Below are 26260 nucleotides of genomic sequence, written 5' to 3'. Positions count from 1 at the left end.
GGTTGTCTCTTAATGGAACTATTAAGAGCTAAACAAACAACCTCTGAGTCTACTAATCAAAATTCACCCACGACAAGTATTAACTTAAAGAAACTTGAGTTATTACACCTTTGAACCCGCCAATAATGATCATGGGCTAGCTGATGATTGGTTTCTCTTAGGAGGTGTTTGGTAGCTACTTGCTTTGTTAGTCGGAGTGTTGTTCGAATTCCTTTTGCTCTTGTTTTTTGGGTTTAGTGGTTGGTTTTTAGTTGTTATGTTTTGAGGTGATTTTGTTCATTTGTCTTGCATCTTGTTCGTTTTTTTTCCTTGTTATTTCACCATTATTTGTCGTTTAACAATATCTTGCTTTAAAAAGAATATTAAATTATAATTTCGCTTAAAACATAATTTATTTCTATTGTATAAAAACTTCTTAAATTAATAACATAAAAAAATAGTGATTAAAATTTAATAAAAAGATTTAAGTATTTTAATATGGTTGTTCTTGGAATTCATGACGATGAGTTGGCCCACAATTCAACTCTTTTTGGTGGTTGCTCGTGACTTATGACACCATTTTCATTATGTTTTTGACATTTTTTAATCCATACTTCCACTCTACTTTTCTCACACAAATAATACCACTTGGTGTCTAAATTACTGGTAAGAATTCAGTTTCTGGTTTGTTTGCTTTCTTTAATCCTCCCTTGACATTCCTAGAATGTGGCTTTGAAATTCCTCTGATACTTTACGATATTTGGCAACAAAAACCATCACCCAATAATTGCTCTCTGTCACTCTCACTCTTTCTCTGTTTTCCCCCCAAACCCATCAATTTTTACTTGCAAACAGTGCTGTAATTAGGGTTTTTTTTTTTCTTTCCTCTTTTTGGATTTCTTTTTGCTACTTTTTTGGTACTTTAAAGATGATTTGTAGTGCTTCGTTGCTCGTTCAATTTTAATGATGTTTTATGTCCTCTTGGGTGATCTTCGTTTCTGTACGCGTATGTGTGTATTCATAGTCTTCTGGTGACTGTGACTGGTGAACGGCAACTGAATATTAGTGTATAATCTTCGAGAATCGGGAGCTTTCATGGAGCCAAACAAGGAGAAGCTTGTCAAGTTAGTTTGATCTATAAATCTTTTCTTGCTAATTTTCCCATATATTTGGAATTTTAATGTTATTGACGAGGAAAAGAAAGTGGGTGTTCGTTAAAATTCGATCTTCTATTATGTATAAGCTTCTCCTCTTTCAATTCTTGTTTATTTCAGTCAGATTTAAGGAACCAAAAAGGTGTGTGATGATGAAAATCTGCTTTTTTGTATGGTTCAAGATGGTGTTGGTTGGTTGCCGGTAAAGTGTTTGTAAATATACCTAACAACAAAAAGATTTTGCAAGAACAGTAAACTATTGACCCAAAGTAAAAAAAAGTAAAGCTGAGGAAGAATGGAATTGGAATTGAAGCACAACCAACTAATGCTTCACACCATTAATCCTGATATGATTGTGAAGTTATGGAGTTGGAATTTCTGGATAAGCTCTTCAATTGATATCAATGTACTTTATAATTATATTTGCAGGTTTTACACTAATGGCAAGCAAAAGAATGATTTTTTATGGGGAAGAACTGAGCCTTTACACCTTGACAAGTCATCTTCTGGGTACAACGTTCCATCCTCTCTGCTAAAACCTAATATTGGGTTACCGGTAAGGGGAAATCTCACTTCCCCCCCTAAGCATGGAACAAGTAACTTGTTTCCTGAGGACCACGAGCCGTGGCAGAAGCGAATACTTGATCCGGGTAGTGAGATTGTGTTGAAGTGGAACCGGGTTTTCATAGTCTCGTGCTTGCTGGCACTATTTATTGATCCACTATATTTTTATTTACCTGGTGTGCAAGGAGGCCAAGACTCCTGGTGTGTCAAGACGGACTTGAATCTACGGATTGTTGTGACAACTTTCCGCACTTTGGCAGATTTGTTCTACATGTTGCATGTTGCAATTAAGTTCAGGACAGCTTATGTTGCCCCTAGCTCTCGGGTGTTTGGGCGAGGTGAACTTGTTATGGATCCTAAGAAGATTGCTCGAAGATATATTAGAACCGACTTCTTCATTGATCTGATTGCAACACTTCCTCTCCCTCAGGTACATCGTTTATGACATTCCTTTTTCTACCATCAATTATCTTTTCTTGAAGTACAAAATATTTATATACGGCATAACTCACACACACTCTTCACCATTGGCGAGGTTTGAACCCGTGACCTCTAAAGAGGTTGGGATCTGACGGTAACCCAAGTGCCATTGGGCTATTGACTCTTTGGCATAAATGACGTTGCTACGAAAAGCTCACTAGCAAAACTGCATGGCACATATCTACTGGTGTCGGAAGAAGTGTCCTAAAATATGCTCTGATTGTATACACACACTCTTACTTTGTATCCACAAGAGAACACCACTTGATGTCACAAAGATCCATTTTTATACTTAGACATAATCATATAATTGGAATTATCTAGGTCAATGTGTTTGGTTATGGACCAAACCAAAACTACCCAGTAGAGCCCACTAAAAGTGGGGTATTGGGGTTAGAATGTACACAAACCTTGCTTTTACCCCAAGGAGTGGAGAGGCTGTTTCTGTGAAATCCCCTCCTGTTTCCGTGAAAACCCCTCACATATGAAGAGGTTTAGGAAAGACATGTGAGAAACAAAAAGTTTGTCAAAAAAATTAGTTGTGCTTGGTTATGGACTGTAGACCTTTATTCTTTGGCCAAATTTAAAACGAAAGTAATTCAGATCTTTCTGTTGTAATTAAAATAGATAATAAACATGTGTGGGAACTAAGTTAGAAAATTAGTTTTAAGTGAAAAAGGCTGTAAATTACTAAATCTACGGTTTCTACCTTCTGCACTAATCATGTGATGATGCATGTCGTTTGATTTTCATATTTTCAGAGGTATATGCCAATGCTAGTCACCTGGAAAAGAAAGAAAGATGTTTTCTACGGGAATCAAATGCATGTCTATGTCTCTCCTTACGAGTCTCATTTTTAGCCAACCCAAACCTGTTTGTGTTAGAGGCTTTGTTCAGTTGATTGTGTGCCTCCTTTAGAATTTATTTTCCTTCGTCTTTGAAGTTAGGTCCTTGCAAAAATGGGTATTTAATTTAAACCACCAAGTTCTTTTTCTTTTAATGTAGGGAATAATATGAGACCCTATATCTTCTCTCTTGCTAAGCATGTAATTTGTGAACAGAATCATTCGGAGAGTTGAACTGGGTACCTTTCTCACCTGAAGCTTCAAATTCATCTTCTGTTTATGCACACTTTCTTAGTTTAACTTTTTCAGGATATGAGATATGGGTTGGGTTTTAATTTTCTCATTACCATCAATTTTGACCCTCTGATTAACTTTATATCTGTTACAGAATGGAAGAACACAACTCCTTCCAAGGAGTACTTTCAGAATCTTAAGGAATGAATTGTAGCTTTCCTCTGGAACCAAACTTATATTTTCTTATTTGGGTTGCCCGCGCAATGTTTGTGATGTCTCATCAGCCTCAGGGCCATGCATTGCAATATGTTTGTGATGTGTAGTCACTGAAGGCCGTTGAGAGGAAGTTGTGGAAAGAGGATGCTGAGGTGGACCTATGGTCGGACCATGTTAGACAGGATTCCGTCCCATAGGTTTTATTTTTTACCTTAGTTGATTCAAATGATGGGTTCGTTGGATTAGCGGAACGAGGTTTTCAGGGCGGAGTTGGTTATTGAGAGAGGGCAGATTGCTTTGGTTTGGTCATGTTCATAGGAGATCAATGACGGCACCTGTGAGGAGAGTAGAAAGAGTGTTGGTCGAGGGAGCGAGGTGGAGGGAACATTTGAGGTTGGACATGGCGGCCTGAGACATTTCCAAGGACCTACCTTGACCTTGACCTCGACCTCGACCTCGACCTCTGACAGGTGTACTTGGAGACGGACGATTAGGCTAGTAGACTATGTTTGAGAACTTCAAGTTATTTGGACAGGTTGGGGGTAGTGTGCTGGTAGTTTAGGCAGGGAATGTGTTTTAGGACTTGTTTGTGCTGTGTGGGTTTTTTTTCTTTCTCGTCTTTTCTTATGTTTTCCTTATACCTTATGTCCTTATTGTTTACTTTTTCTCCTTCTTGTAATTCGTCAATATGTTGCTACTATTATTTCTTTCTAACTGTTCGCTCACGCTCTTGCACAAGCTGGGGTCTCCATGGAAACAACCGCTCTACTCTTTTGGGGTAGAGGTCAGGACTGCTTATATCTCACGTAAGATATACTGGGTCAGTTTAGTAGTCACTCATGCTCTTGTGATAAATAGTGTTTTTGTCAATTTAGAACTCATCAATCAAATCAAATAAAGCTACCAAGTCCAAATCACAAATACTCGACAATAGTCAACCTATTGGAACTTTAATAACCCAATCTTCATCACTAGAACAATAAACTGAGATCAGCAAGTGCTGGAACATCTTGGAAACTTTTCAATAATCAACAAGTATAAACGGACAATAAGAGAGGCACAAAGATTTATGTGGAAAAACCAAATCGGGGAAAACCACTGGCAGAGGAGGCCACCGAGAAATCCACTATATTGATAGAGTTGAGTACAAGTAATGGAGAATCGAGCTTAAATGAATACAAAATGAAAATAGCATGTGTGTATAGGTGTATATTAGGTTAACCATGATTTTTGACCTAAAATGGCTATAAAAACCTTCATCTGCTCGTAGGCAACTTCCCAAGTTGCATATGACGTCTCCTGGTATGCCATTTCAGCCGATAGCGAGATTGGCAAGTCGCATCACCTGTGGTAAATGATGTAACAAGAGTTATTGAGTGTCTTTAGAAGTTGCTTACAAAGTTGCCATCTTTGTACCGAGAGTTCTTTTCGTGTATTCACGACTTCTTAGTAAAGTATGGAAGTGTTGTATGAACATGCTTTTAAGAAGAATGTGAATTTCAGGTCACATCTTTCAAGAACACATCAAATTGAATATAGTGGCAGGAAACCAAATGTTTCTATTCTCTAGTTAGGAGCAATCAAGTGGGTTAAAATATGACACAAAATGACAGCCACAAAACAACAAAAGAAGAAATACATAAGAAAAAGGAGATATCCCGAATAGTGTCATAGCAGTCTCTATGCAAGGTTTTTTCTCTTCATAAAAAACCACAAGATTGACATACTTGGAATGTTACACCTCTATGGCTCTAAATGATATTAATCCTCTTGAATGATTTGCTCATATGGCTGTATTAAAGGTGTGTGTGTTTACAGTGGATTGACTCATCCAATCACCTTCCCCATATCTAACCAATAGATTTTGGCTATTGTATCTAACACAATTCTGGTACAGTTGGGTTGCTCAATTTTCAACATTTGTTGTTTAAATCATTGGACGAATAGGATCTATGAGATAAAACCTCTGAATGGACTTGGTTATAGAAGAGTTGATACAAAAACATATCAAGTTGCTTTTTTAAACAGTAGAGTGAATTAGAGTTCCTTTTATGCGTTCCGGTTATGAACCAACAACTGCAGTTGCCTTGTATAGCTCAAATATGAACCTTGTCAAAAGTTCCAAACGTGTCTCTTCTTGTGGTTGGCCTTGTGAAAAATTTATTTCATTTATTCATTGTCCATGGAGCATGTAAATAAGTAATTCTTTTTGTTCCTTTCTACTCTGTTATTTGTGTTAATATTTTTGGGACTTATGCAGATTGTTATCTGGTTCATCATACCTGCAACGAGGAACCGGCGGGCTAATCACAATAATAATGCCCTTGCATTGATTGTTCTACTACAATATATTCCGAGATTATATCTGATTTTTCCTTTAAGTTCTGAACTGGTCAAAGCAACGGGAGTTATCACAAAAACTGCTTGGGCAGGGGCTGCATATAATTTAATGTTGTACATGCTGGCTAGTCATGTATGTATATATGATTTACATACCTGTCAGCCTTTTATAGTTGATATTGAAATTATAACCAATATCATTTCATGGTTTCCTCACAAGACACGTGCTTTTCTTGTTAATTAGGTATTGGGCGCAGCTTGGTATTTGCTATCAATTGATCGACACTTGTCCTGCTGGAAATCTATTTGCAAAACGGAAAGAACATGTAGACCTGAATATCTTGATTGCAGCAGTATTAATCTTACTGGTTACAGAAACTGGGCAGGTACAACGAACGTTTTTAAGCAGTGTACTGCTGATGATGATAAATTCAAGTATGGAATATTTCAAAACGCCGTGCAGAAAAATGTCATCTCCTCAAATTTCTTTCGCAAGTACTTCTATTGTTTGTGGTGGGGCTTACAACAACTAAGGTATGCCTTTCTTCCAAGTTTATCTGGTTGTTCATTTTGGGTGGGAACAAGAGTTTGTTGCTGAAGATCCTGCCTTCTGATCTACTAGAGCTCTGAATTAGCTTAGGAACAATAGTCTTACCAGGTTTAAGCTCGTGGAATCGATGACGCTTAAATCCCTTGTTGGTCACGATATCTGGTTCTTCTTGTTGGTGGAAATGTCACAAAAACAACCAATATCTTGGGTCCCAACTCCCAATTAACAACAAGATCAATACAACCACCCAACAACAATACATAATACTCATAAGGATCGGAAATGTGCTCAACAAACTCAAAATACCAACAATGATCACCAATGTGCAACACATGGCTTCATAAAGCAATGGAGATATTGAAAAGTATGTTAAAGACACAACATTTAATGTGATTCCACTATCGGTGTGATAGTGTACGTCCATAGGAGAGGAACAATAGTTTATATTAGCACAAAACAAATGGGAGTTATAAACTTACACTACCAAAGTATAAAGAAGCTCTTGCTATGCCTTTGTTATTGCAACATTTGGAAGGCTTATGATAGCCAATGAAACAAGCATTAATTGGCAAACATATATTGGTTCTTGCTTCTACATGACTTTTAGGCAACCTGGCAAGTCGCCTAGTCTTCTATTGAAGGCAATCCTTAAGTCGGACGCAAGTCGCTGTTATATATGGACTGTAGCTTCCAAGCCTTGTGCGTGTGATGAGAATGCGATATTCTTAGTCGCAAGACCAAGTTGCGTTCAATAGATTGGGGGACTTCAAAAGTTGTGTATATGTTGTCGTCTCCCAAGTGTGTGACTTCACAACTTGCACTCAATTTACTTGCATGTCGCTTTCAATGTACACGGAGGTTCAACCTTATACCAATGACTTCCTGGGCGACCAAAAAGTCGTGTGCAAGTCACCGGCACCAAATGGCTTTGTGTGTCATATTTTCAACACTTTTGTGGTGCATACTTTGGGAATGCTGTAGGGTGGGCAGCCCTGGTAGAGTTGTCCACATTCCCGAATTATTGCCCACGTATCCACTGAGATATGATAATGGGGATACCAAAAGGAGCCGTCTTGTTCTTCCTTTTATGGGAATAAAAGAGACGACTTTTAACAAAGGCTAAAAATTGGAAGATAAATTCTGCTATTAACTTTTTCTTTTGGCAAAATTGAACTTGAATTGATAAGGATCATAAAGATCCTTTTGAGGATGGTGTTAGACAACCTTAATTTGGGGTAAGGTCGTAAATGACACTTTTAAAATATTTTTCAAGAAAAGTTCCCACTACAAAAACAACAAACAAAAGTTGTTTAGAGTGGTTCACCAAGTTGGCTAGTCCACTTTCCCAGAGACCCTTTTCGAGATGCCGACCCATTATAAGCTGTTATTCGTAGTAGAACACAAACCTTGGCACAATATGTAATGTTCTTCTCCAACCTCTGATCTGCTTCCGCTCACTGCCGCAGCGACTTCTGTCCTTTTGCTCACCAACGTCCGGCATCGTCGTCGTAATTGTGCTTCTAATCTGTGTACTCCTGTTTCTGCTACTGCTTCTATTCCGTTTCTTTCTCTCGATATCTTGTTGGTAACCTTGAAATCCCTAACTACATTCATGATCTAGGGTGCATATCATTACACTTTGTTGCTTCCTTATCAAATGCATATTAGATTCTGCTACTGTTTCTGCTACTGCTTCTATTCCGTTTCTTTCTCTCGATATCTTGTTGGTAACCTTGAAATCCCTTACTACATTCATGATCTAGGGCACATATCATTACACTTTGTTGCTTCCTTATCAAATGCATATTAGATCTAGGTAAACATGTGAAATTCATATAAATGTTTTATGCATGTGAAATAGAAACTAAAGTGTATGTTAAAACATATGCTAACATGTCGCTACACTAGGCATTGCATGCATTAAGGCTCATTGGTGTTTGTTTGAATATGTGATTTAGGAATGGCTCCAAAACGTCGGAGATTTCCAGCCCCATGTGCTCTTGCCTCTGCAGAACCCTCTCCCGATGAGCAACATATAGCTTGTCAGGATGAACGTCATTCCATTATTGATGGCCGTTCTATCGCACATGGTTGACAAGTCCATCTTGAAAGCCTTGTGATGAACAAAGCTATATGCCCATATCTACGCTATGTTTAATCAAATCGTTCGGGGAACCTCTCTCCAATTTGATGGTCTCGTCAGTGATACTTATTAAAGAATGCTATGATTGTTTTGAGTATGATGAACCAAATCAGCTTCTCCCACTTCAATTCCATGACACTCACTATCACCGGTCTAAGGATGAATTTGACTAGCTTATCGAATTTTGTCAATTGGACAATCGTATTCATCATCTTCTGACCTCTTTTCACCGTTTTCTTTTCATTCAAACTTAATTGTGAGGCAATCTTAGCTCCTCTCCAAGTCTCTATTACACCTGAAATCTAATCCCACAATCTTTTTCTAAATAAGATATTGATATTCAATGTCCTTGGTCAAAATGGGGACACAAGTTGGCTTGCGTCTCTTTAGTTCTATCTACTTTATTGCCTCATTAATGGCATAGAAGCAAATGCGCCTCACGTCATCAATCATATCCTTGAAGCCCAACCGGATAAAAAAGGTCTCTTCCTTATGGTTATCTATTGGCCAAGTTGTTTACTAGTCTTGGCATTCCTTTGAGCGGTCACATTGGGAAGCCCTCTCTTCTTTTTAATGATTTTAGCTTAACAAAGACTCCTTCCATCCAATGCCTCCTCGCATCTACTGCCGTGGTCTTATACTCATGGTTCCTCCTCTTCCCCCAACAGATCCATTTATGGAGCACTTCTATGAGGATTTCCTAGGGGACGCTTCTAGAATCCCAAACTTGGCATCAAGAGGACCTGACTTCATGGTGTCAAGGTGTTTGTTCTTGCTTTAGTCACTCCATCAACAAGGGGTCGTGCAAACTGACTTGCAATCATGCACGATGGATAAGTCTATGATGCATGAGGAGTTGTGTGCTTACTTGGGTCGTCAACCGTTTAGTGATGGGGAGGCTGGCGCCGGTTATTATGGTTTTTATTAGCTTTTATCATTCTTGCTACAACTATTATCTTTAGATGTCCTTTTGGAGATTGCATTTTGTGATATATAGGATTCCCTTGACACTTTATTATGTATATGCTTATGTGATTGTTTGATTCTTGTTTAAATAGTTGGGCTTGTGATACAATTAAGTGTTTAGATGATGTTACTCAATGCATAAAGGATAGTTTTAGTATCTAGGCTCTATGATTTAGAATGAGGATGGGATCGAGGATGATGTTACTCAATGCATAAAGGTTGGTTGGCTAAAATAGAGCGTTGCAACTAGAGTGTTGTGTCACAAGAAGGTCCCGCTAAGGCTAAGGGAAATTTTATCGTACCATCTTGTATAGGATGGAGTGTTGGCCATAGAGATGGAAATTTTACCCATAGGGACGGGTACCTGCGGGTACTCAACCCCAACGGGGCAGGGATTCCCCGATTTGGCAAGTAATGGCTTGGAGAAAGGGGTTTATCTGGGTCTGGGCCGGGGTTGGGAATGGCACTACCAGCCCCTAATCCAAACCCGATTATTTATTTTATTTTGACAAAGATATGTATATATATGTGTGTGTGTATATATATTTATTTATATATCTTTATTATTATATAACAAATACATATGGTTTTAAATTTTGGTAATTAAGTTAGTGATGATATATTTTAATGTTTATTTTAAAATACGCTATTTTTATTATTTTTTACTGAACGGGCACCCAATAGGTTCCCTGAACCTGTTGTGAAATAGTCGGGGCGGGTGTGGGGCGAGGGGATTAGACGGGGATTGGGGTTGGGGGATGCATTACCGCCCAATACCCACCCCTAGTTGGCCAGTTTAGAAAGTACAAGGAGAGGAAGATGGAGATGGCTGAAATGAGGATACTTCGATGGACTTGTGGTAGGACCATGTTGGATAAAATTTTGAACGAGGTTTTTCGAGCTTTGTTGGGAGCAGCGTCTATTTCATATTGTATATAAGATGAGAGATGGAAGATTGCAGTGGTTTAGGCATGTTCGTAGACGACAAATGTCGACTCCGATGAGGAGGGTGGAGAGAATTAGGCTCGAGGGTGTAAGGAGGAGGGGCAGACTGAGGAGGACATGGAAGGAGTGCCTGAGACTAGACATGGTGGCTTTAGGCATTTTGGAAGATGACCTCAAATAGGTGTTTGTGGAGGCGCTTGACTAGGGTGGCGGATTGAGTGTAGGGCCTTGTGGTATTTTTATGGTGGGGAGGGGATGAGGGGTAGAGGGTAGGTGGGAGATAGCTAAGCTCTAGGATGACCATATTTATTTTTACGTTTTGTTTTTTGTTCTTGTTACTTTTTCGTTTCTCCTTCCTTTATTTCAATCTTGTGTAGAACTTACAATTTCTTTTCATAAAATCTTTTTACAAGCCGGGGGTCTTCACCACCAAACCACTAAAGAGAGTGCAACATTACAATGACATCGAGACAACCATAAGAAATAATTTAAAGATGACGTGACAATCCTCTGAGCAAGCCGAGTTGATGGAGAAGGAAGCAGATGGTCAATCCATGACAGAGATACCTAAAAAGCAAAATAATCCTACCAAATGATCCCGAAACCATTGGAAGGACCCCAAAGACAAAGCATGTTGAAGAGAAGGTGGATAGGAACACCGATGTCTTGATTCGGTCAAGCAAGGGTGGATGAAGCAATGCCGGAATAGATTTGAAAGGATCACCAAGTATGGCCTTTGAAGTCTAGATCGACATTGATGAGTTGGTCAAGAGTGGCAGTGGCAGTGTGGTCGTATAGAGATCAACTGGTCAGGAAAAAAAAACGAGATGAGGGGTTAGCTTAAGAAGGAGGTGACACTAGTCTTAGCTTTAGCATTAATTTATATTTAATGTATGAACTGTGAACTGATTCTTTTCTTGTATATACATATACGTACACACATAATTGTTCACCCTTGGATCTTTAATTTTTTTAGAATCTCTGAATCCCAACACCCACATATCAAATACCCGTATCCTTGCAACATAAAGTTAAATTGTGTGCTATTTGGAATAATTAAACAATTATTTACATGTCATGTGTAATAGTAATAACTAATTATTTGTTGTATTTTATTTTATGTTGTTCTCCAGTTCATATGGGCAGAACTTGTCAACAAGCACATTCATAGGAGAGACATCATTTGCAATACTCATTGCCATTGTTGGTCTTGTTTTGTTTGCACACTTGATTGGCAATATGCAGGTATGTGGAAAGACTTCATCATTGATATAAGTCAAATAGACTAAAGTAATTTGTAACATTTTGTTGGTGCTATCCCTCTATTTTTGAAAGTTTTGTGCATACATTCTCTTCAAAAACAGGATTCATGTATGAAATCCACATTCATGCTGTATAATACTCCCTTCGCTAAAAAAATGCAACATTTTTTTTGGGTAAGTTCTTAATGTACTGACGTTTTTGCACTTTGTTACTTATTGCTTGAAATTATTAACTTTGATGGCGGGCCACCTGCTTTTCTTTATTTTGTCTTTAAAAAGGGCCATTTTAGTCATTTGGTCAACAGTCAAACATTTTCATTTAACTACTTGCCAAGTCAAATGTTGCATTCTTTTGGTATGGAGGCAGTAGCTGTATTTTTTTTGTGTAGTGATGGATGGTATTTTGCCAAAAATTGCTAACTTTCACTTATCATTGTAAGAATCATGTATGCCTCTTACTTAACGTTATATGTAGATTCCTCATGTTCTGGCTGTGCGCTGGAATCACCCCTCATACTATTGTGATTGTGGAAATATTATATGGAACCTACAACTTTTTCACCCTGAACCAGCACACAGTAACTAAATGTTATAAGAGAGTAGCCATCCAAATATCCTTATTAGTTATTACCTCTGTATTTGAGATTGTAATGATAGATATTACTGGTAGATGGTAGAAAATTGCAATTTCTTACAAGTGTCACCCATGCTGATTAGAGCACAAGAGTGTAAAGACGAGCAACCTTGCTCCTGTTGTCACGAAAGCCTTTAGGTTGAACATACGTTTGTGTTTACTGATTAGAGAGACAAGAAATAGGCATGCAGAAAGGAGGATAGAAGTAGGAGTGTGAACATGAAAGGAGTGTGAAGGTGTTACCATAGATGCTGTATCGACAGATGGAGTTGAGCACGAAAGACTGAAAGCTTAAAGGCAATTTGCTATGTAACCATGTAGAACATCAAGGAGGAGGGAACAGACAGTCAAGATTTGGGAAGAGGGTATACATCGGTTTTTAGATATTGGAGAGACAAAAAGGAGAGGGTTAGGATTGGTTTCCTACTAGAGCTTCTTTGGTGACCCAATAATCTGCTCCATAAATCATAGCAAGTGTCACAGCTGTCGTAAGATTGGTTAACCTCAATTTCTGATGGGTCAATTTTTAAGCCAACCTTCTATCTTCTAGAAATCGTGTCACTTGCTATCTTTTGGAGCTCCTCAATCCCAATAAGTATTCCTTTTTCATTTGCACAAATGCGCTTAAAATTCAGAACATTTTAATAAAAAAAAATGGCAGGGTTTTTTATTAGATGGATCCAGAAGCTCCTAACAATGCATGTGAAAAGGTATTACCACAATTTTTATCGGACAAAAGGAGTAGAAGCATGTAGAACATTCTTGGAAGCTAGAGCATATCAGTAACTAATGAGGATTGAGCCATGTGTTTTTGTTTTTCTCCAAATATCATAACCTTTGCTACATGTATATGAGTAGCAAATAGTAATCTACAGATGTTGCATATAGGACTTATGTTAAGACAGCCATAAAAAATTTAAGAAAATTGAACTTGGAGTATTCTGAGTTTTGGTCATTTTAAGCCACATTTCTCCTCATGGGTTCTTGCATATACATATTTTCTGGTTCCCATTTTGTTGATTAGGTTTTTTATGCTTGCAAAGAGTTTATATTAGCATAATTGATATTCTTTATCATCTGTGTACGAAGTTATTAACACTTTCAATATATACGTTGTGGTGTATGCAGACCTACCTGCAGTCGTTGACAATGAGACTTGAGGAATGGAGACTTAGGCGAAGAGACACTGAGGAGTGGATGAGGCATCGTCAACTCCCTGAAGATTTGAGAAAACGTGTTCGGCGTTTTGTCCAATACAAGTGGGTCGCTACTCGAGGGGTACATGAAGAAGCTATCCTTCATGGCTTGCCTGCTGATCTTCGCAGGGATATCCAACGGCACCTATGCTTGGACCTTGTTTGCCGGGTATCATCTCTAACTCTTTTTTCATATTTTCATGCACATAATTAGGGCAATATGCAATAAAGTTTGTTTAGTTCCTATTTAGAGTAATGGATAATTTTTTTCTCGGATGTAACAAAGTTTCAAATTTTCCTATTTTGTACTCATTTTGACCAGTAACCAGCTTTTGATGACATGGATAACTGTTCATGAAATGGTTTTGGCGAAATGGACGATAAACTTGATATCCATGTCATTGAATGTTACAAGATCAACAGGTTACAGGTCAAATGATTACAAAATAAGAAATTTGGAACTTAGTTACAATGATTGATAAAAAAAACGTTCTTTGTACATCAAATAGGAACTAAGGGAACTTTGTTGTATTTTTATGCATTTTGTCCACATAATTACCCCCACTTGTCTTTCCACTATCATGCTAATGAGTTTATGCCTTCAACCAAGAATTGTTTGTCTGCCGATTTCTAGAAATCTTTATATGAAGAATATCTCCTCTCTCTCTTTTATCTATATGCTCCAATAAACATATTAAAGTTCATATCTTTTTGCATATTGTAGGTCCCATTCTTCTCCCAGATGGATGACCAATTACTGGATGCAATATGCGAGCGTCTTGTTTCTTCCTTGAGCACAGAAGGTGCTTACATCGTTCGTGAAGGAGATCCGGTGACAGAGATGTTCTTCATCATCAGAGGCAGACTCGAAAGTTCCACAACAAATGGTGGCCGAACCGGCTTCTTCAATTCCATCATTATGAGGCCTGGAGATTTTTGTGGGGAAGAACTTCTTGCATGGGCTTTGCATCCAAAGTCAACAGTCAACTTACCTTCTTCAACCAGAACCGTCCGATCCCTTACAGAAGTCGAAGCTTTCGCTCTACGAGCTGAAGATCTCAAATTTGTTGCCAATCAGTTCAGGAGACTACACAGCAAGAAGTTGCAGCATACTTTTAGGCATTACTCCCACCATTGGAGGACATGGGCAGCTTGCTTCATACAGGCTGCTTGGAGAAGGCATAAGAGGAAGAAGATGGCCAGATACCTCTCTTCAATGGAGTCCTTTGTTGATCAGAATGAACCAGAAGACGACCAACAAGATGATGACGATGATGATGAACAAGAACAACATGCTCATGATCCTCCGTCCCAAGTGAAGTCAAACCTTGGAGTCACGATATTGGCTTCTAGATTTGCAGCCAACACAAGACGAGTAGCTGCTCAGAGGCTGAAAAGTGCTGGTGGATTGCCCAAATTGCAGAAACCTGAAGAACCAGACTTTTCTGCTGAGCCAGATATCAGTTAGTTGGATGAACAAAAAGGATATATATATATATACTTACAAAATGACACCAGAATCCGGTGAGCTGATTTTGAATCTAGATTGTTTTTGGTTAAAATCTGAAGTTATATGGTAACTGAGGGAGTGGGATTCGTAGTGCTCTAGAATTTGGGTTCTGGCGGATGCAACCCTGACCGAGTATGATGTATTTACGAACGTTAGCCTTTATATTTGAGGACTTTAATGGATGAGCGAAAAGTTTGTAAAATATACAAGCAAGTAAATGTAGAGGGTCTTGACATGGATAGAGCTTAAAAAATATGGTAGTTCTGTTGGTTAACTTTTGTGGTATTTGTTAACAGAGTAAATTGAAGTTTGGTTTATTAGGAAGGTGCTTGAATTGTACTTAGAGATAGATGCCTAGGGACCAGTTTGGGCTTAACCGAACCCTGAAGGATTTTGGTAACATCTTAAGGAGAGACTGGTTATGACTGATTGGGTCCACAAGGGCTCGGTTACTTAAATCGATTTGTAACCTCCTCCTTCGCCCACCGTAGTTTTGAATTCACCTTTCAGCGATTATGATTTGTCGGAGACAATGATGTTTTACTATACCTCTACCATTGTATTCTTCAGAAGTGTTGTTCTTGTTGTATGCATGGTGGAGAAGGAGAACTGATCAAATTCACGAAACACTCGATAACAAAAGGGGGAGGGGGTTGAGCTTCACGGTTGCAATCTATTCTCACCGGAGAAGGAGAGTGGTTTAATCTGGTTCAGACAAAGGAATGAGAATGATAGAAATTGAGAATGAGAATGAATTTTCACTTTATAGTAACGGAAATTTGGGCTTCTTGGAGAATAGGCTTATTATATTATATAAACAAGCAGTTTCTTTTATTTTCATCCTCATTAATTACTGTTTAATACCTTAAACACTTTATGAGTTTTTTTTCTATCTTTAAATGTTTTACACACTTGTACAAACAACATCAAAACTTATAAATAATGACTTTGGTCGTGCCAAAGATTGTATGCGTCTATGATTTAGCATCACATGTGATGGTCTTGATGGATTATAGTATCATATAAACAACCACCTTATCACATGTGATAATACTTGTGAGGGGACTTAGTGGTGTAAGGACGACTTGGCCCGCAACCAAGATTGCATTGAAAATCGTTCACATCTCTGATTTAGTATCACATGTGTATCATATGTGATAGAATAATAGCATCACATGTGATTGTCTATAGTACAGGATGTTCTCGCGTTCTTGTAAAATGAAGGTGTTCTTGTTTGAACCCTTCCGTATATATATATATATATATATATATATATATATATTAAAATTTTCATATGAATCTTAAACTGATTCAAATTCTCGGTTATAAGTTGTAAATTGATTCACGTATAAGTTACAATTATGATTCACATCTAAATCTATGTTACCATTCACATGTTCAAATATTAGTTTTACACTAATTCAAAATCTCTATTATAAGTTTCTAAATTGACTCACATACAAATTATAATTAAGATTCTATGTTAGGATTCACATATGAACCTATATTAAGATTCACATGTTTACGTATGAACCAATGAAAAACATTGATGTTCATGTTCATATATGAAATTTAATTCAATTTGTAGATTGTAAAATCGTCAATAATTAAAGAAAAAGATTTGAAAATAGAAATTTTAAACCAGTGATTAAGATTGTTTATCTTATTCATAAAGTTTTGGAATTTTCACTTGAACCTAACACTATATGTGTTATTAGTAATCATATATTTTTATTTTAAATTCTTTTTAATAAAAGCAAACGTCATATTGTTTCTAATATGAATTCGGATCATCGTTCAACACATGATGTCAAACAATAACAATTAATTAATTGATTACAGGAAGATATCTAAAATTTGAGTATGGCACAGGCATGAAGCACCCGAGAATTTTTTTAACTAGCTCAAACTTTTGATATAAACAGTCTTAAAGTATAAAAATGTACTTTTTTCATCTTAACGAAGCCACAAAGCAAACAGACCACCATATGTCCCTATGTAGGAGCGCCCATTACATAGACACCAAAAATATAAGAGGGTGTTTGGTTTACATAATGAAATTTAGTGAAATTGGAATCCAAGAAAGAAATTTGACTTTGAAGGAATTGAAATGAAATTTGACCGCACGCTTGGTTCATAGGATTTGAAATGGAATTTCGCAAATCTTTTCGGAATGTACATGTATTGGGGGGTGGGGTAGGTGGCGGTTGTAACGGTGACATTAGTGGGTGGGGGCTGTGGGGGTCGTAGGGGTGGTGGCAGGGCGGAGCTACACTATCATAAGGGATAACAGCTGTTAACCCTTAACTTTTTAAATGTAGTAATTTTTATGATGGGCTAAAAAGAATACTTCATAATTTTTTGCTATTGAATCACTAATGTGAATTTAGAGATGGCCAAAAACCGGTTCTGGGCCGGGTCGGGCCTAAATTGGTCCCAGTCCTAAACAGTAACAATCCAGATCGATCTCGATGTAACCGATTCCGGTTCCAGTCCCGAGGCCCGGTTAAGGGTACTTGTAACCGGTCCCGATCCCGGTCCTAAGCTGGGCCCAAACCGGTTCTATATTAAAAACATTTTCCTTTTATATATATATATATCTTTTAAATTTATTTTTCATAAATTTGTAAAAATATTTTAATGTTATTCTAATATACTTTAAAATATCTAATTAGGTCAACCAAATACATTTAAAAAATACGTTTTATTGTAGTTTTATAATTGGTTTTCAATCAAATACACTTAAAAATTACATTTTATTATAGTTTTATAATTGGTTTTCAATCAAATACACATAAAAAAAATATGTTTTATTGTACATTTGTAATTTGATTTTCAATTAAATACACTTAGAAAGCTAGAAATACATTTAAAAAAAATCAGGTCGGGCCTATAACCGGTCCCGGACCGTGCCGGGCCAGGCCATGCCTTATTTTTGGATGAAAACCATAACCAGTGGTCTCATACCAGTCACAATCGATCCCGAACCGGATTGTTCTCATTCTGGTCCTCTGCCCATCCCGAGCCTTACAAATCTACAGGAGCAGAGTGACACTAACAATAAAAAGTTACTACATAAATCTTTTGCATCTTTGCATGTTCAAATTTTTATTTGTCTATAATAAGTTGTTTGTTTGTTTATTGTTATTTTTTAATTAATTACTGATTAAGGTTTATTAATTAGAAAATTGTTTGTTTAAGCGAGGCTTAGATAATTAATGTCCGGTTTCTTATAGTGAAAAAGATGTTTTTGTTGAAGTAGATAATGAAGACATCATAGATGAGTTTCATAAACTGAAAACTCATCGAGCTAACTAATGAAACCACATACGTTTGTATTTAAAAAATACAATAATATTGTTTTTGCAATTATCAAAAAGTTAATATTTATTTGTTAATTTCAAATTGATGCTCCCCCTAGACCGAGATCTTGGCTCCGCCACTGGTGGTTGGTGATGAAAGACTGATAGTATTAACATGGTGGTGACAGTCGTGACAATGAATAGTAGTGGGTATGGTGTTGACAATGGGTTGGCTGGGTGCGGTTATAACAACAACTTAATGATGGTGGCAGCAATGAAGGTTGGTTGGGGTGAGTGAGGTGGGTGTAGGGGTGGCGGCAACGGCGATGGAACGGAGATGATGGCGCGTGGTGGGGGGGGCGCAATAGGGATGGTGAGAGTGGTCGAGAGTGGTAAGTGATGGCTAAATTAGATGTAAAAGTTATTGTTGTCTTTTAAAAACAAATTATAATATTTGCTATAAAATGGAATTCAAATTCTTTACTTATATTAAGAAATTATCAAATCTCTTGGTCATTAAATTCGACGGAATCCAATCAATTCAATTCATTAATAAAAAATTTGATCAAAGAAATTTGTCATTATAATTCTTATCACCCTCTTTTTAAGGGGGTCTTTGGGATTGTTTATATGAAACAACTTATGTTTTTTTACAAATGTACTTATCAGCTTATTATCAGTCAGAAGAGTTTAACTTCTTATTACCAATTTAGCACTGATATAAGTTATTTATCCAAACATTCAAAAGTACTTATTACTTGTGTCACACCAAAATAAGTCAATAAATTATTTTTATAAGCAATTCCAAACACCACTAAATTCAGTTTCAATATATTTTGGAACTTGGGTTGCTTGGTGGTTAAAATGCCCCCAAAGTTTAGTTTTTAACATCTGACCTCGATTATTCTGTGAGATCAAATAAATGTACTCAAATGCAAACCCCAACTTGCAAACGTTTGTATGAACCCGCTCAAACCCAGATAGGAAGTTGGGATAATGTTGCTAACAGGAAGACAAATTGCATCTTCATGGTCTCTTTCTTGCAACTTACCAACTCAATCTCGCACTTCAATTCATACGTCTAGAAATCTTCGAAACAATTCATCCATTTGCAGAGCTACACTTTCTGTCCACGGAAAATCCAACGCTCTCTTATCATTATCTTCATCCTCCACCAGGTATGTGCTGCAAAACCTTCTTCGCCTTTTTCACTTTCCAGATGTTATTTGATTTCCTCATATCTAATTTGAACCCTGCAAATGGGTGTTTTGAAAAATTCATTTTTGTTGGGAATTCGTGCGGTGTTCATTATTTGCACTTTTCATCACCGTCCATGGGTGAAAATTGAATTTTGTTGTTCTTGATAATGGTTGGAACCTTGCACTTTGTTACCGCGAGCGGGTCATCCTAAAAGTTCTATGGAAGTTGGTGTTCATGAGTAAGATTGGAGATCAATTACACCTTATTACTGCAAGCGTGTCCTAAAAATTCACTGGAAATTTGGTGTTTTGTGTCTTGATTTGTTTGAGTCTTGCTAGTTGTGAGTTGTTTGAAGACATCAATCAGTTCTATACATATTAATACACAAATCTATTGGGTTCTTCAGTTTGTTGAAGAGTTTGATCTTTGAAAGAAAGTCTCAGTCCTTCATGGACCATGTAGGTACTTCGATATTGATGGAACTTTGAGGTTGAATAGATCATTGGAGCTTAAAAAACTTGACCAAATATGAAGATGTTACATTTCATATGACTATGGGACATCTGTAAATGGAAATTATTACTTTCCGAAAGAGATTTAAGAGTAGTATATTACCCGAAACTTATTCTATCTCTTAATCATGTAGACTTCCTCCAGTAACATAGATAAGGAGAGAGGGGCTAGTTATGACGGCTTGTTAAGGTTTGGGCTCTTTATCGAAGTTCCTGAAACATATAAGGAGCATGTAATCTGGACAAGCTTCTTCTAAAAATTATTAAATGGACTTACCCACCTGCCATTCTTCCTATCTCAATTTGTTCTACAAATAGTTGTTGTTTCGAGGATAATGGAACTAATGTAGTTTACAAGGTTTCTCCATGGGTTTTAGCAAGATTTCAAGACCTCCTTACCTGTCAAGAGAAGTGATTTTGTGAAGAAGTTGGTAGATAATGGGTGCAAAAGAATTCAGCCACTAAACTTTTTAATGAGAAAGGAATTTAAACTAAGTTGGATATGCTTGAGATGTCAGAGGATGAAATCGTATGTTTGGAAGGATGGAATGAAGACTATTGAGAACTTCAACTCTTCAAGAACAAGGAAGCATTGCAAGCATGGAAATTGGATCCCTTTGTTGTTTTAGGATATTATGTTTTTGTGAAATCTTGCCCCTCATTGGTTATAAGAGAACTGTAGACCCCTTATAAACCCTAGTTTATGGACTACTAATACATCCCACCATTGTTTTAAAGTTGATATGGAAGTTTTTGGGTTTTATTTGTTATTTTGGGTTTGGGGTGATACAAATGGTATTGGAGGGATGTTCAATCTAGGTGTAATGAGTCAGACTCTTGCATCTCTTCTGGATAATGACTATTTGTCATGACGATGTTGGCGATTTAAGTGGGACAGTTTGTAACATCTTTCCCACATGGTTGTGAGTTAGAAGCATGAACCCCTTACAGGTAGTATTTTGTGGCTACTAATCATTTCCAACGAGGTCTTAAAGTTGATTTAGAAGTTATCAGATCAATCTGCTCTTTTGGGATTGGGGCTCTACATTCTACACTTTTGGTCTATGATATTTTTGTCAGGGTCATCATTAGCTTATCAAAGGTTAATTTGTCCTGCTTGGTGATTCTTGATTTTTGGTGGTCGAATTTGGGATTTGGTTATCATAAGATGTTCTTGTTTCCATCATGATCATTATATTTTGGACCCTACATGGGTGTAGTATATGATTCATTGAATCATTTTATTAACAAAAATGACTACTAAAGCAATGTAACGTCAGGGTATTGCTTGGATACTGAGAACTATCCCCTTAGTAAGAGTTTCATTTTGCAAAGAATGATAATTTTTTTACAAGTGAACTCCTAATAATGGAATTAGTTTTGAAGTTCATGCACCAACAATTTTTTACCATCAACCTTCATATACTTGCTTCGGTTGCATTTGTAGTATTTTGACAAATTTTTATTTTTATCTTTTTTCCAGCTGTGAGAGCTCTAATTTTGATCCGCTAGGTATCAATTCAGGTAAATTATCAGGTCTGAATTCCGCGTGGGAAAGTGTTTTAGGCTTGTTTGCAGAGACATTTGATAGTACCTCTGGTACAAGAAACGACAAATCTTCCTCAGCTAAAGGAGCGGCAGGTTGACATCTTATCTAATGAACTTTTTCTATATTTTGTTATGAATCATTAGCTTTTCAAACCATCATATTTAGTCTTCTGTTGCAAACAAATTATCTTTCTTACGAAAAAGATAAAAAGAACACAAAACTTTGTAAGAATAATGATTTTGGACAAAAAGTGTAAAGTGCTATGGTGACACTTGCATTTTCATCCATCACAATTTATCCAAAGTTGCTCATTCTTGCAAAGTGTAACGTTTTCTTGCATTTCTACAAGATCAATGGCAAGTTTGCTACCGAAAAACTACGATGGTTGCAAAAGTTGATGGCTCATATTTCATGTTTCAAATTAAAAGAGCTGTTTTTAGCTATCCATCATGATTTGTCGATTTCTTTTGTTGTTTACAGCTGCAATAGAGGACACTTCCATTGATTTTGGGGATTTCTTCAAAGGACCGTTACCCGGAAAATTTCTTAAGCTTTTGGGGTACTTGGCTTTATCTCGACTTGGAATATACATACCTCTTGGTGGGGTGAATCGAGATGCATTTGCTGGAAATTTGGATCAGAATAGTATATTAAGTACTTTGGATACATTTTCCGGAGGAGGAATAGGCCGGCTTGGGATATGCTCCCTTGGTATAGTCCCATTCATTAATGCATCTATCGTGTTTCAACTCCTTACACAAATTTACCCCAAGTTACAAGAACTTCAAAAACGAGAAGGCGAAGCAGGGCGAAAGAAAATTCTTCAATATACTCGATATGCTTCTGTCGGATTTGCTGTCGTGCAGGTAAGATAACGTTATCCTTTTTGGTTCTATAGTATAAGATGATCATATGTAATTTTAACTTGGAAAAATGCCTAAAAAGGGAACAATAAATCATTGCAATTTCGTCTAATAATACCAACTATTTTACATTACAAACTATAAATCTGTTGAACATACAGCTTTTTTTCTGCTTTGCAGGCAATTGGTCAAGCACTGTTTCTTCGTCCTTATGTTGATGATTTCAGCAGTCAATGGGTCTTATCTTCTGTTATTTTGTTAACACTTGGATCGGTGCTTACAACATATATTGGCGAAAGAATAACAGATTTAAAACTTGGAAATGGAACATCGCTTCTCATTTTTACCAGCATCATCTCCTACTTGCCAGCATCCTTCGGTAGAACAGTTGCAGAAGCCTTTCAGGATGGCAACTATCTGGGCCTACTTGCTATCATCTTCTCCTTCTTCCTGCTTGTTCTTAGTATCGTCTATGTTCAGGTAATTACCAACTGCCCATCCTCTCTTTTATATCTATGTTCTTAAATATTACCTATTTACCCATTGTTAGTATCACGAATGCTACTGATTTGGCTCAACAAGATTCCATCTTTTCTAATTGTTAAAGGGTATTTAAGACTTTTGACTGATAGCCGAACACACTTCTCGTACTATTTGCTCCGTTGACTGTTGCAACTTTTATCAGGCAGAGGGGTCACGCTCAAAGTTAATATTCTACAGGGAAATGCAACAAAGTTTGGTTTAGTTTCTATTTAGTGTAACGATATTTTTCTCTCAATCGACGCAACAAAGTTTCAGATGTTTCTATTTTGTAACCATTTTGACTTGTAACATTTGATGACGTGATACCTGTTTACAAACTATTCATTCATGAAATGTTTAGAAAGCGTCATGGTGAGATGGGCGATCAACTTGACATCCACATCTTCAAATCATACAAGATCAGCAGGTTACAAGTCAAAATGGGTTAAAAAACAAGAAATGTTGAAACTTTATTTCATTGATCGAGGAAAAAAATATTTGTTATACTAAATAGGAATTAAGGCGAACTTTGTTGCATTTTGATACATTTCGCCCTATTCTAGGTAGGTTAACAAAATACATGCTGGTCAAAAAATAAACGAAAAGAAGAATAATGAGAGAAGGGATTAACATAGTTGGCAATAAGTAACATTGGTGTTGTCGAAACCTTTCAGGAAGCCGAAAGAAAAATTCCTATAAATTATGCTTCGAGATACAGTAGTAAAGCAGGCGGGCTTCAGAAATCTGCTTATTTGCCGTTCAAGGTTTGTATCTTTTCTGAAATAACTAGCAAGATTACTCCTATTTTGACCAGAAAGGTCACACACTGTTTGATTTCCATCACCCTTCTAACTAATGGTTTATTGAAATATTTGAGCACAACTTGGTCAGGTTAACAGTTCAGGAGTTATGCCAATTATATTTTCCACGTCATCGTTAGCTCTTCCTGCCACTCTAGCACGGTTTACTGGTTTAAACGTGCTAAAAAACGCTGCTATTGGTTTGAACCCCGGGGGTAAGACTATGACAAAAACATTAACCTTTTGTATCATCAGTCGAATGATTCTTTTTAAGGCATGTACTGTTAAGTGATATCCACATCCAAAGTACGCGTCTTAAAAGCATTATTGAATGTTTGGATCAAATTTTATTGTTTTCAAGCTCCTCTACTAACTATAATTTGAAATGTTGTAGGTGCTTTCTATCTCCCGACGAACATTTTATTGATAGGTTTCTTTAACTATTACTACACTTTCCTACAATTGGACCCTGATGACGTTAGCGAACAGTTGAAGCGTCAAGGTGCCTCCATTCCCCTGGTACGACCTGGGAAAAGTACAGCGGCATTTATCAAAACGGTAATGTCCAATCTTGCATGATTTTCTTTTTTTATCGTATCAAGTTTTTGTTGCAAACAAACCATCATTCTTGCAAAAAACAGGCATCTTTTCTTAAAAAGTAAGCAAAAAGAAACATCATGCTTAACACTTCTCATCCAAAATCGTCGTATTTGTATCCAGGTTCTGAGTCGGATATCAGTTTTAGGTTCGGTATTTTTGGCAGTTCTTGCAGCTGGGCCGGCTGTGGTGGAACAAACAACACACTTGACGGCATTTCGTGGATTCGCAGGTACATCGGTTCTGATTCTTGTTGGTTGTGCCACAGACACGGCAAGAAAAGTTCAAGCAGAGATAATTTCTCAGAAGTACAAGAACATAGAGTTCTATGAAATAGACAAAGATATGACCTTCTAAACCTCAAAATCAAATCACACAACCAACCTTTGTATTTAAAAACGCCACATTTATGTAGTTTCTGTATTTATTTTTAATGTACTATATTTTAAATTAAATCTATGTGTCATCTAACAATTGAGAAGCAACTTTGAGAGTCTACTCAATTCACAAATAAATGCTATGCTTTGGAGCGGTCGCCGGTTCGAGTCGGATGTTTTTCACTATCTTTAGGGCTTCATCATATTAGTCGATGTACATGCAAGCTAACTTGGACAACTCATAGTTACCAAAAACAGAAGTTAAAATGGTTGAACCAATCAGTTCAACCAAAAGCTCAATGTCTATGGTTGTGTCTTAGTCCGTTAATAATGAGGCCCGGTGTCTTTTAAACATTGTAACCGGTAGACATGTGCAAACCGAGTAATAAATTTTAAAGTTTTCAAATGATTGAATCCATTTATGTTATATAATTAATAAATTAAACAGCAAAATATACTCCTACCAAATAAGTTTCTATTTATTTGATTATAAATACAAATAAAAAGTAAAGGAAAAACAATGTAATATGTGTAATTAGGGGTGAACAAAAAACCGTCAACCCGCGAAACTCGCCCAACCCAAACCGCTAACAACCCAATTAAACTCAACCCGCCTAACCGTCAAACCGCCCACCCGTCAAACCGCTAACCCGCCAATTAGGAGGGTTGAAATTGGGTTGGGCCTAGCTCAACCCGCCCAACCCGTCAAACCGCCGCTAATATATGTCTAAGCGTTCTAATATGATTCTTTATAAACTGAAACAAGAAAAATGTCTTATCTAAAAGAGTTACAATATGTTTATAGGATGATTTTGGACGTCCTAACAAATTCTATGACGCTTTTAAAATAAAGTATCATATTAGTTATTTTATGACTCAACTTGAAAATTGTATATGAACATAGGTGTCCTATAAATAGATGAGTTTTAGGGACACTTCTCAAAATATTTATATAAAATAACTAATACGACATTTTATTTAAATATCATATTAAAACACTTGTTGAAGCGTCCAAAAACGTCATATAAACCTATTGTAATCTTTTTAGATGAGACGATTTATAGTATGGTCTATAAACTTAAGTTTTATGAATGATTTCATTCGTCAAATTTATGTAACTACTAACCCGCCAACCCAACCCAACCCGCCTCAACCCGCAAAGGTGGGTTGGGTTGGGTTATACTTTTGAATGGGTTGGGTTGGGTTGAGATTTTTCAAAACCGCTACAATTGGGTTGAGTTGTAAAAATGTTGTAAACCGCCCAACCCAACCCGCGTGCACCCTATGTGTAATGTATGTGCATATATATAATGTGTATATAGAGAGAAAGGTAGATTCTTAAGAGAATGATACATATTTAAAACATAAGAGAATGATACATGTGATTTTAGTCATTTTACATTAACTGTCAAAAACGTGTTCAGCCGACCCATGGCCGTGTGGCAAGGTCGTGCGAATCACACGTGATTTTATACGTGATGTTAGTGTAAAATCACATGTGATTCAGTCATTCTCTTATT

General features: G+C 37.0%; 2 protein-coding genes across 5 annotated transcripts; both read left to right on the top strand.

The window, feature by feature from the left end:
- The first annotated feature begins 708 nt into the window (after window positions 1-708).
- On the top strand, window positions 709-15220 carry LOC112506503 (cyclic nucleotide-gated ion channel 17-like). 4 transcript variants are annotated; one of them, XM_025110610.1, is made up of 8 exons: window positions 709-1103; window positions 1563-1643; window positions 1883-2127; window positions 5733-5945; window positions 6057-6346; window positions 11550-11661; window positions 13441-13677; window positions 14233-15220. In XM_025110610.1, the coding sequence occupies exons 2-8, from the start codon at window positions 1574-1576 to the stop codon at window positions 14974-14976; spliced, it is 1911 nt and encodes a 636-aa protein (XP_024966378.1). In that variant the 5' UTR covers window positions 709-1103; window positions 1563-1573; the 3' UTR covers window positions 14977-15220. The 4 variants fall into 4 exon arrangements, with proteins under 4 accessions (XP_024966378.1, XP_024966377.1, XP_024966376.1 ...); XM_025110609.1 differs by having other exon boundaries at window positions 1563-2127; XM_025110608.1 differs by having other exon boundaries at window positions 709-1783.
- Window positions 15221-19241: 4021 nt separating this feature from the next.
- LOC112507314 (preprotein translocase subunit SCY1, chloroplastic) lies at window positions 19242-24888 on the top strand. The gene is made up of 8 exons (XM_025111847.1): window positions 19242-19498; window positions 21516-21673; window positions 22062-22447; window positions 22625-22924; window positions 23641-23730; window positions 23858-23981; window positions 24161-24324; window positions 24487-24888. The coding sequence occupies exons 1-8, from the start codon at window positions 19317-19319 to the stop codon at window positions 24718-24720; spliced, it is 1638 nt and encodes a 545-aa protein (XP_024967615.1). The 5' UTR covers window positions 19242-19316; the 3' UTR covers window positions 24721-24888.
- Window positions 24889-26260: the final 1372 nt, after the last annotated feature.

The sequence above is a fragment of the Cynara cardunculus genome, assembly GCF_001531365.2.
Source record: "Cynara cardunculus var. scolymus isolate 2C chromosome LG 2, CcrdV1, whole genome shotgun sequence".
NCBI classification, from domain to species: Eukaryota; Viridiplantae; Streptophyta; class Magnoliopsida; order Asterales; family Asteraceae; genus Cynara; species Cynara cardunculus.
This window is presented reverse-complemented; position numbering and strand designations above follow the sequence as displayed.

Coding starts and splice junctions, on each gene's coding strand:
- LOC112506503 (XM_025110607.1), top strand. CDS start 1,429: ATGGAATTGGAATTGAAGCACAACCAACTAATGCTTCACACCATTAAT. Junction 2,128..5,732: donor CAACACTTCCTCTCCCTCAG/GTACATCGTTTA, acceptor GGACTTATGCAG/ATTGTTATCTGGTTCATCAT. Junction 11,662..13,440: donor ACTTGATTGGCAATATGCAG/GTATGTGGAAAG, acceptor TGGTGTATGCAG/ACCTACCTGCAGTCGTTGAC.
- LOC112507314 (XM_025111847.1), top strand. CDS start 19,317: ATGTTGCTAACAGGAAGACAAATTGCATCTTCATGGTCTCTTTCTTGC. Junction 22,448..22,624: donor TCGGATTTGCTGTCGTGCAG/GTAAGATAACGT, acceptor TCTGCTTTGCAG/GCAATTGGTCAAGCACTGTT. Junction 24,325..24,486: donor CAGCGGCATTTATCAAAACG/GTAATGTCCAAT, acceptor ATTTGTATCCAG/GTTCTGAGTCGGATATCAGT.